Source organism: Mus musculus, chromosome 6 (genome assembly GCF_000001635.26).
Source record: "Mus musculus strain C57BL/6J chromosome 6, GRCm38.p6 C57BL/6J".
Lineage (NCBI taxonomy): Eukaryota > Metazoa > Chordata > Mammalia > Rodentia > Muridae > Mus > Mus musculus.
Window position 1 is genome coordinate 72,956,888 of NC_000072.6, and position 11,442 is coordinate 72,968,329.

Sequence of the window (11,442 nt, forward strand, 5' to 3'; positions counted from 1 at the left end):
TCTGGCCTTTGTTTTTATTTCACCTCATTCTGTTAACACCCAATAGAAAACCTCGTGTGTTTGTGTCTGAGGGATGGACCCCGACCTCGCCCAATTTCCCACATTCCTGAATGATTCTTTGCATCCTTTCCTCTCAGACTTTAACAAATCACTGCTTCTGGTGTGCGTGAAAGGTTAAGAGGGCAGAAGAAAAGGTAGGATTTGAAGAGCCGATCAAAAGCAAAGCTTAATCTTTTGGACAGCATTTTTCAAAATGGGGTTAAAATTGACATGGATCGCATTAAGGGCGAAGCAACTGAGAACCCAGGAAACCGCATGTCGAGAAGCACGTAAAACAAAAATAAAAACGATACATCCTCCTCACCCATTCTACCACGTCCCCTCCTCTCTCCCTGCGGCACAACTCACTCCCAGACCGCTCTGCCCACGCATACTCAACTAAAAAATTCAGACCACGCCAACCATGCCACGAGGTGTTTTTATTTTCATCAATCATACAAATAATTTTCTATAATATCCCAGGGCAAACCGGTGAAATTTGGCAGTCCGATTAGTGGAGGGGTCCCCTTCAGAGACCCGCGGGCCGGTGGCATCGGCTCGGAGTGCCCGGGTTTCACAGTGCAGCTTGTGGCTCGCGTCCATCTTGCAGGTGGCTCTTCCTCCACATCACGAGGGGGTCTTGGAGATGATGGGGCGGGGTGGGGTGGGGTGGGGAAATCTTCCTAGGCTTTTAGGAGATTTCACTCCTCTTTTCCTGTTCAATGGCTGCGAAGGGAGGGATGTGGTCATTGGAGCTACCTTACAGCCCCCCATACCCAACCCACAAACCTGGTGTGGGTGAGGCACCCACGAGGCCTGCGGACAGAGAAGGGGTTTGGAAGAGACAAAGTGCTTTGTGTGACTGGAAGGGTGGCTGTGGCCTTAGATTCGGGGTGGGAAGATAGTGGCCGGATGGGGGTGGGGGTGCCGGGCTGGCACAGCAGGGAAGGGAGGAGCGCTGGGGTGGGAACCCGGGGCACACTTACTCTCTTTGGTCGGCAGGGTGTTCTTCTCCTGCGTCTCGGTTTTCTTCAGCTTGGCCTTATCGAAGCTGGCGATTTCCCCCATGTCCGGCTTGTCTGCCATTTTCTTACAACTCTGATGGGCGAAACAAGGTGATAATGGGTGGCCAGGGGCTTGGGGGTGACCAGCGCGTCCTGGATCCCGCGCCTTCCGCGAACGCCTCTCAACGTGGCATTCCCAGTCCTGGGCGTTCCCGCAGCCCGGAGGCCGAGGATCCTAGACTCGTCCACCACACCCTCCCTCCGAAGCCCCAGGGCGTGGCCTGCTAGCCCCAGAAGATTCCAAACCGCCGGGTCGCCTGTTGCAACCGAAGGGGAACGCGCCCGCCAGCCATAAACTGGCCCGACCCCACCCAGGGTAGGCCCCAAGGCCGGCGCTGTGCCTTACCGTGGATTCTCCTTCCGAGCTCGCGCTCCAGGTGCTCCCACTCTCGTTGCTGCAGCAAGAGACAAAAGAGCGGCGCCCGCCCCTCGTCTTATATACACCGCGCCCCGCCCCGCCTCTCGCCCGCCGCAACGAGGGCGTGGCCAGCCCGCGCGGAGGGCGTGGCCAGCGCGCGCGGGGGCTGGGGGGCGCTCAGCATCTCCAGGCTGCCTGGGGCTCCGCCCTTCTCGGCCCGCGTTCCTAACCCGTTGCGATCCCGCGTGGAGGGTGGCAGGCACCAGCTCCCGGTGGTCTCTTTTCTTGATATATCTCCTTTTCCTAGTACCCAGGAGCCTGCTGCTCACCCCGCGGGAAGGGCGTGGGGGGGGGGGCAGCGGGGAAGGACTTGGGGTTTTGTTGAATGTATGTGTGGTGTAGGGTTGTGGGTGTGCGGGCGAGCACGCGCGCTCTGCTGCAGCCCTGCTCGCGGGAGACACCCCACCCGCGTCGCCTCAAGTCTCTTGCGTTTGCTCTCCAGAGTCTCCTTCTTTCTATTTTCTTGTGGTTGGTGCTTCTTAAAACAAGCTGTTTTCAGGCATTGTCTAAGGGCGGAGGTGGGAGCTAGGACTCCCGGGAGGGCTCCGCTGTTCCTTTTCTCAGTGGCCTTTTAGAAACACTGTACTGGAGGGTGCGGTTTTTCTCCTTCAGTTAACCTTCAATGTGGTTTTTAGAAGGAAAAAGAGGGGAAAAAGCTCCTGTGCCTGCAAACCTTGCTTTTTCTTGTTAACCCATTCCAGGAGTGGGATACTGCACTCCTGAAAAAGTTACCTCTTCAGCTCCTACAACCCCCATGGACAGTGAGTTCTATTATATCACCCAGGGCTGAAACGCCATCCATCCCCACTCCCATCCCTTTTCCTGTGTTGAATATAGAGCATATTCTACTGATAGAAGAAAAAGAGGAGAAACATTTCCTGAACGGCAAACTTCATGGTTCAGATAGACAGACAAAGAGCAAAATATCTTTGCTTGAAGTAATAACAGTTTAGTGGGGGTGGGGGTTGTAGAGAGTTGTCTCATCCACGTGGGGCTCACCCACACGGTGGCTTACAAGCATCTGTAGCTCTAGTTTTAGGAGACTTGGCATCCTCTTCTGGCCTGCTTGGGCACCAGGTATGAGTTTGGTGTGCATAAAACACTCATGCACATAAAATAAAAATAAATCTTTTAAAGAAAGTTGTTTCTTATGTAACACAATCCTGTGATTTCTGTACTAGTCTCCTTTTTAAAAAATTATTTTCTTTAGAAAGGGCGTCACCTGTTTATGTAGCCATATGTTTATGGATCTCAGTATGTAGATCAGCCTGGATTTGAACTCATAGAGATTGGCCTGTTTCTTGAATGTTAGGCCTAAAAGCCTGTGTTATCATGCCTGGCTTTGTGCTTTTTATTGCATAGTGACTGGTATTCAGGCCCCCTTTCTCTTGTTATTCTGGACCCCTCCATCTTCTATATCCAGGCAGTGGACCAGGAAAGAAAGGAGGATGAAAAGTCACACTAGAATTTAGCCTCAGATTCAGAAGTCGCTTCCATCACTTCTGTCTTCATTTCCTTGGCCTAGAATGTAGTCACATGCTCTTACCCAAAGTCCAGGAAATCTGGGAAACCGAAAGCAGGGCTGGGCAGATTGAAACAGTCTCTACTTGTTGAAGGATCTGCTAAGCTTGAACATAAAACTATCCAGACATCCAGAGATAGTATCTCTGGATTCCGTGCTGGATGCAATGCTAACCTTAAGTTAGGTTTGGACTTCCTGGGCTTCACCTTGAAGTCAGTGCATAAATGTCCAATTGTACAAGGTTGCATCCAAGGTGAACTCCAATCCCTTTTCTCTTTATTGAGGGAAGAAATCTGATTCTTCTAGGTGTAGGCATAGAGAAGAGATGCAGGATTCCCAACAAAGGATCATCAAGTCGACTTGCAGGCATTCCCTGTACTTGCTAAGTTCAGCTCAGCGGCTCCTTTCCAGAAAGAAAACACCATCAAAGGTGCTTAACAGCTGTGGCCGGTCTGGAGATATAACTGAGTTGATAGATGCTTGCCTAACATACTTGAGGCCCTTGGCTTCGTCCTCAGCATCACATACACTGAGCCAGAAACCTATAATCTTAGTTAGTGGGAGTTAGAGACAGAAGAATCAGGAGTTTAAGGCCAGCCTGAGCTACACAGTGAATTAGAGGCAAGTATGGGCTACCTGAGACCCTGTCTCAAACACTAACCAAACATAGATGAGAAAAAAACAGGTCAAAGCTAGCGGCCTCATTCAATCTAACAGGCAAGGACTTTGAAATACCCACAAGTACCTCAACCATTCTCCCACCAGTTTTTACCTCTAGGTTGGCCTTAGTGACTTTCTTCTAGTAAATGTGGCAGAGATGAACTTTTATGACTTCAGAAGCCAGGCCATAAAAGACCACATGACTGTGAGCCACTGTCCCAGAGCTTGGTGCCCCCGGGCTCTGAGAGAATCCAACATCTGGAAGGAAAGGCTGCACGTCTGCATTCCACAGAGTGCAGTGGAGACAAGCTGGCCCTGTCTAAACTGAACTTAGGAGCGAGACACACATGGCGGCTACTTGAAGTTATTACGTTTCTGAAAGTTTTGTTACAGAGCAACAAAGAAGTGGAACAGCAGAAAGCAGGAAAAAGTTAGAACCTAGGGGTGCCAGAGTTGTCCTCTGTGTCTTCCATGACACTCACACACATTTAAATCAGTATTTGCTGGGTGTATATGGAGTGTGTGGAATGTGGAGGGCAATAGTGAGACACTCGGAGTAGAGAAAGGATCCAAGCAATAGGCCTTCCGCCTGGTGTCCACTAACTGCTGGTGGTGCCACGATCGGTGACACCATTCCTGTCTGCTGCTTGGAGCAGACTATCTTATTCACTGATGGCTTCCGGTAAGCTGCCCGACTCATAAACAATCACATTTCCACTTCTGTTGAGAAGGATGAATGACAGGGAGCTGGAGAATGAATAAGTAAGGACTTCACAGGGCCTTACTTACGGTGGCTTGTAGGGAGGTGGGGGATGGGCAAGGGGACAGGGTGATGGGAGGGGCCTTTTCAGACTTGTCCGGGCTGACATTTTGTTTTATTAACTTTTATTACTTTGAGGCAGGATCTCACAATCTCAGGCTGGCCACGAACTTGGTATGTAGCTGAAGGATGGCCTGAAGCTTCTTGCTTTTGCCTCAGTAGTGCGGGGATCGCAGCATGAGACACTGCACCTCTTTGTTTGGTATTGAACCCAGGGCTTTGTACATGGCAGGCAAGTGCCCGACTGAGCTACAGCTCATAGCTTCAGTATGACATTCTCCATTTATCGGAAACTGGAGTGTGATGGTATGGACCGAATGGTAATTCCAGAAAGCCTCGGAGCTGAGGGACAGCTGCTGAGGCTTCTTGGCTAATTATTAACCCTGCTCAGGGAAGGGTTCCGTGATGGACGTGGTGGCTATGATTCATGAGTCCAGATCATGCCCCTGTCCCTCGCCTTTTTTTTTTTTTTTTTTTTTTACTCAGGGTCTCACGTAACCCAGGCTGGTATTAGCCAAGAAAGACTTTGAACTTCTGATCCTTTTGCCTTTCTCTCCCAAGTACTGGATAGCAGACAAATGCCTGCACGCCTGGTTTATGTGGTGCTAGGAATCGAACCCAGGACCTTCTGCAGGCCAGATGAGAACTTAATCAATGGACCTACAGCCCCAGCCTCTAGATTACTTTTGACTCAAGAAAATCATTCACTCCTGCTTCAGGGCTTTTGACTGTGCTCTGCTGTCATTAAGGAAACTGCTCACATGTCCCTCTCCTCAGAGGACCTCAGCTACCCTTATATAGTGGCAGCAACCATGCCATTCACTTAATCGTGTTTCCTTTTGTCTTCATAGACCCTTCCTCTAACCAGAGCGTAACCAAACATGCTATACTTTCATTTTCTTAAAAGAAAAAAAAAATCTCTCAACAGGAAATGAGAGACCTCATCTCTCTTCTTTGCTGCCACTTCCGCAGTCTGCATTCTTTTGAACAAATGCTCAGATTTCCCAGTCAGAACGGAATGAGTTATTACGGGGAGTGGTAATGAGTTCTCTGACTGGAGGTATATTCACTGAGGAGTGAGCAGCTGCCTGGGCTATTACAGACGCTTAGACATGCTATCTGTATAGCAGGTCCACATGCTATACGCTGTGCCAGAGCATGCTCACAAGGAGTCAACACATCTGTCTTTCTGCTACCTCTAGAGCTGCTGTGACATTTGTGGAAAACCCCTTTGTGGGATTAGCTTTGCCATTCTGTGTGAAGTCAGACAAAAGAAGTACAGGAAACACAGCAGGGTGCTACCTGTGTGTGGTTAGTGTTAACTGTCCTCGATTTGACAGAATCTAGAATCACCTAGAGCTGGGCCTTCGGGCATGTTTACGAAAAATTATCCTGATAATGTTAATGAAGGTGGGAATGAAGGCTGGCCACAGTGCAAAGCGCTGTTCCTTGACTGGGATCTTGTTCTGGAGAAGGGGGGCAGGGCTCAATAGCAGCACACACTCCTGCCCTCAGCCACTGCTTTCGAAGAGTTATTTATGTGCCCCTATGTGAGTTTCTGTGCTCCACATGTGTGCATGTCTCCTCAGAGGTTAGAAGAGAGTGTTGGGTCTCCTGGTGCTAGAGTTACAAGTGCTTACAGTCTGCTTGGTGCCTGTGCTGGGAGCCCAACTTAGTCCTCTGCACACACAACCACTGAAGCATCTCTGCAGGCCTCCTGATGTTTCTTTTTAAAATATTAGATTTTATGAGTATGTGTGTGTGTGTGTGTGTGTGTGTGTGTGTGTGTGTGTGTGTGCTTGAGCACATGAATGCAGGCCTATGGAGGTCAGAAGGTAACCTGTGAACTTGTGGGAGTTGGGTCTCTCCTTTTACTATGTGGCTCTCAGAAACTGAGCTCAGGTTTTCTGGTTTGGTGCCAGGTGCCTTTACCCATTGAGCCATCTCCCTGGCCAAATATGAACTTATGTTATATGTTCTTTGGTTTTTGAAACAGGGGCCTGCTATGTAGCCAAGGCTAGCCTTGATGTTGCTGTGTGGTCCATGAGCTGCCCCTGCTTACTCAGTGCTGGTTTTTTCATGAGAATGCTGTTACACGGGTCAAGGACTTTCCTTTTAGAATCTCAAGAATATCCTCTAGTTACAGTCTTCTGTCTATGCAGAAGTGTGTATATAAATATATCACGGGGGCTGGTGAGATGGCTCAGCGGGAAAGAGCACCGACTGTTCCTCCGAAGGTCCTGAGTTCAAATCCCAGCAACCACATGGTGGCTCACAACCACCTGTAATGAGATCTGACACCCTCTTCTGGTGTGTCTGAAGACAACAACAGTGTACTTATTTATTTATTTATTTATTTTTTAAAAGATTTATTTATTTATTATATGTAAGTACACTGTAGCTGTCTTCAGACACACCAGAAGAGGGCATCAGATCTCTGTTACAGGTGGTTGTGAGCCACCATGTGGTTGCTGGGATTTGAACTTTGGACCTTTGGAAGAGCAGTCGGGTGCTCTTACCCCCTGAGCCATCTCACCAGCCCCAGTGTACTTATTTATAATAATAAATAAATCTTTAAAAAAATAAATCAGGTACATTTTGAGAATGGACATATGCAGTTTAAAGATAAAAAATTAAAACAGAAACATTCTTACATGCCTAAGAAGAATCAAGCTCTCTTCCTTCTCTTGAATCTTGAATCTTTACAAGAATTCCCTAAGTAATGTATGGGCCCTTGAGCACTTTCTTGTTCACGTGGCCCACTGCTCTTTTTTTTTTTTTTAAATAAAGCTTTCTCAATAATTTGCAATCAGTGTGAATTTTATTTCAATTCTTTAAAAAGGGGGGCCAGAAACATGGGAGCCCCTGACCCAGACCCTGAGTACCAGCAATAGTGGCTCTGTGAGGAGAAAGCTGTCTTTCTTTAGATGAAGCCACGTATTTACCTACAGCTATCTGATGTGTTCCCCGACCTCGCCCATCCTGAAGAAAGGCAATTGCCATGATGTAAACAGCTCTTGGGAGAGGTCTGTGTGGCAAAGAGTGGAAGTGTTTGCCCAGTAGCCACCTAGGAGCTGAGGTTTGCCAACACAGACTTGGCAGTGTGGCTTTTGGACTTAGGTGAGTTCTCCCTCGGGTGACAGAAAATTCTACTGGCAAATCATGGCTAGCTTCAGGAGTCTGGGCCAGAACCATCTAGCTAAACTATTCCCCAAAACTGGGAAGACAAACCAACTTTGGTGTTTTATGTTGCAACTGTCTGAGGTGATTTAGTATCCAAGAACAACTAAGTTATTCCACTCTTGAGAGTAGGGAGAAAATATGCAGAGAGAGAAAGCAGGATAACATCTGGGGAAGAGGAATGGAGAGTGTTAATTTATGCTGTGGTCCTAACCTAGGGATTTGTGCTCAGACAAGCACTGGACCACTGGGCTACCCTTAGCCCAAGAGAACGTGATGGTTCTCCTTCCGTGTTAACTTGACTGCCTGTGGAATGACCTAGGAGACGGGGCATGTCCACCATGAGGCTGTTTCCTGAGAGCTTTAGCTGAAGAGAAAAGACTCTCTCTAAATGTGGATCTCACCACATCATGCTATGGGCTGGGGTCCTGGCCTGGAAAAAAAAAAAAAAAAGGAAATGGAACTGAGCAGTCATGGCACACATCTTTAATGTCAACATTCGGGAGGCAGAAGCTGATAGATCTCTGTGAGTTCGAGGCCAGCCTGGTCCACAGAGAGAGTTCCAGGATAGCCAGTGAGACCCTGTCTTGAAAAAAAACAAAACAAAACTAACCTCCCTCTGCCGGGCCCCCCCTCCCGCCCTCGTCCCCCATCCCCCAAGCCCCAACCAACCAACCAACCAACCACCCATCCAAAAACCCGGGAAAATGCAGGACGCCAGCAACTGAGCGCCAGCATTCACCCCTCTGCTTCTGCACTGTGGACACAATGTGACAAGCCACTCTATGTTCTTGCAGTCATCCCTTCCCTGCCAGGGTGGTCTGTATGCTCAGGATGTGAGCCAAGTAAATCCCAACAATTTATAAGATGTGTGTGTGTGTGTGTGTGTGTGTGTGTGATTTTGTCATAGCAAGGAGAAAAGTAGCTAACATAGAGATCTTATTACTTCATGGTACAAACTTTGAGACAAAAAAAAAAAAAACCTCTAGAGGTGGAAACTTGTGATGGTTGCCCATCAGGGTGCACACACTTAATGCGATTGAACTGTACACTTAACAATAGTTAAAATGATAAAATTTGTATTATGTAAATTTTGCCACAATGAAGAAGAAGTAGAGGGTTGGGGCTATAGCCCAGTGCTGGGTGCTTGCCTGACATGTGGAGGTCCTAGGGTCAATCCCAGCGCTGAAAGCAAAACAAAACAAACATTGAAAAGGGAAGAGATGATGGCTTTCTGCTCTTCCAGAGGCCCTGAGTTCAGTTCCCAACACTGGCATTGGGCAGCTCACAAGCTCCTGTACCTCCAGGTCCAGGGCACTTGACGCCTTCTGGGATCCAAGGGAAGCTGCACACAGGTGTCCATGTCTAGATGCAGGCAGAGGCAGAGGCAGAGGCAGAGGCAGAGGCAGAGGCAGAGGCAGAGGCAGAGGCAGAGGCAGAGGCAGAGGCAGAGGCAGAGGCAGAGGCAGAGGCAGAGGCAGAGGCAGAGGCAGAGGCAGAGGCAGAGGCAGAGGCAGAGGCAGAGGCAGAGGCAGAGGCACAGGCACAGGCACAGGCACAGGCACAGGCACAGGCACAGGCACAGACATAGATATAGACACGGACACATAATCTCAAACAGACAGACAAAACCAAAAAAGTGGAAAAATTGTGGGGAAGAAAAGACAGTCAAAGTGAATGTTGTAAGAAATAAAGTCTAATAGTTGACTTACAGAAGCCAGCTGAGAGCCAAATACAGAAAAACAGAAAGCACTGAAGCCTGTTAGAGCCTGCTTGAGCCTGCTACAGCCTGCTAGCCTAGTTATTCCTCCGCAACCAAACTGTTAGTCTAGCTACCTAATCACCAGCCCACTAGTTTGGATCGGAAAATTAGCAGCTGGGCTTGCCTAATTCCATGCAGACCTGCCAGAGCCATGTTCCTGATAAACTTTAAAATAAACCTGATGTGGGGCTGGAGAGATGGCTCAGTGGTTAAGAGCACTGACTACTCTCCCAGAAGTCCTGAGTTCAATTCCCAGCAACCACATGGTGGCTCACAACCATCTGTCACAGGGTCCGTTGCCCTCTTCTGGTGTATCTGAAGACAGCTACAGTGAACTCATGTATAAAATAAATAAATAAATAAATAAATAAATAAATAAATAAATAAATAAATCTTTAAACAAAAATAAATCTTTAAACAAAACAAAACCCGGTATAACACACAGAGATGAAATGCATTCAGAGTCTGTATTTAGAAAGAAAAAAAAAACCCAAGCATATGACGCAAAGACGATACTCAGATGACGAGTAAGACTGAGCCCTCTTGATTATTCATCTGAAGAGGGTGAGGTTTAAAAACTCTCCTCTGTACTCAGTCAGGGAGCCTGCCGTTCCAGGCTGACACTGAAATGTAGGGGCTACGCCTGCAGGTCTGTCTCTCTGTCTGTCTGTCTGTGTATCACTTGTGGGGCTGGTGTATGCAATGAAGAACTGTAGTCAGAGTCTGCTGGAAACCATCACATCGGTGTTTGGCTGCCTCTCCAGCCCCAAGCCCATGCTTAGTAATGGAAGGAAAGACACTGTACACGTGCCATAGTGTTAGCTTTGACTAGTCCATGGGTAAGGGGACAACTGGTTTTATGAGTCAGGCCACAGGTCTTCACGTGTCTCCAGCCCCTATGGTCTTGGAGCCAGTCAGACTTGTGTAAGATAGTAAGTTTTAAGGTTTTGTTTTGTTTTGTTTTGTTTTTTAATCATCCAAGAACATTAAGGACATTCCCCAGGGTGATACTAAGCTCACATGAGCACAAAATGAAATGAAGTTGCCACCAGAAAAATATCCACCCTTGCTGTGATCCCGACTCTGCCCTCTGCCTTATTCCTTTTTAAGTCATTTATTTTGAAGCAATCATAGATTTATGGGAGATGGTTGGGAATCTACTGAGGTCCCTTCTACCTCTCTGCTAGTTTCCCCTAATTACAAAACTATAACAACCAGTATCAAAACCAGCAAGTGGACATTGGTGCAAACCAAAACAGACCTTTTCCAGCCCTTATCAGTTTTACACGCACCAGTTTATGTCTATGTGCGTACACTTTTATGCAGTTTCATTACAGGTAAAGAGTTGACTGACCACCACCACAGTCCAGATAAAGACCTACCCAGTCACTTCTAGCAGAGTCTTTCATGCCATCCCTTTAAGCTCAAAGCACAGCCACCGTAACCCCAGTGGCCAAGTTATTCTCCATCTCTAAACTCCTGTCATCTCAAGACTATCCTACACACATGAGAACAGGAGTAGAACCCCTTTGAGATCTTGGCTTCTTCTGCTCCATTGTATCCTTATGATCTGTCTTAGATCCTGGTCCTGTTCCTGGATAAAAGACTGGGACAAAAGCAACTCAAGGGAGAACGGATGTATTTCAGGGACACAGTTCATCATGGCAGGGATGCTAAGGCTAAGGGACCTTGAAGCAGCTCATCTACCACACCTGCAATCAGGAAGCAGAGGGTGATGCGTGCTGGTGCTCGGCTCACCTTCTCTGTTTCATGAGTCCATTTATTTTATGCAGTCTACCTAAGCCAGGGAACGGAATGGTAATGGCCACAGTTAAGATGAATATTTCTGCATCAACTTACTTACTCTATAGAATCCACTATAGGCATGTTCAGAAACTGAAGAATCCCATACAGTCTCTTGTGGCTTGTCTCTTGGGTGATTCATGTTTTAAAAAACAATTTTTAAAGACTGATTAT

At 47.7% G+C, this 11,442-nt stretch overlaps 1 protein-coding gene across 3 annotated transcripts; it reads right to left on the reverse strand.

Annotated features, from left to right (window-relative positions):
• Nucleotides 1-459: 459 nt before the first annotated feature.
• Nucleotides 460-1,861, reverse strand: Tmsb10 (thymosin, beta 10). 3 transcript variants are annotated; one of them, NM_001190327.1, is made up of 4 exons: nt 1,692-1,861; nt 1,450-1,498; nt 1,026-1,137; nt 460-765 (listed from the first exon to the last, which is right to left on the reverse strand). In NM_001190327.1, exons 3-4 carry the CDS (start codon nt 1,123-1,125, stop codon nt 731-733), a joined length of 135 nt encoding a protein of 44 aa, NP_001177256.1. In that variant the 5' UTR covers nt 1,126-1,137; nt 1,450-1,498; nt 1,692-1,861; the 3' UTR covers nt 460-730. The 3 variants fall into 3 exon arrangements, with proteins under 3 accessions (NP_001177256.1, NP_079560.1, NP_001034481.1); NM_025284.4 differs by lacking the exon at nt 1,692-1,861 and having other exon boundaries at nt 1,450-1,596; NM_001039392.2 differs by lacking the exons at nt 1,450-1,498; nt 1,692-1,861 and having other exon boundaries at nt 1,026-1,345.
• Between the last annotated feature and the right edge of the window lie 9,581 nt (nt 1,862-11,442).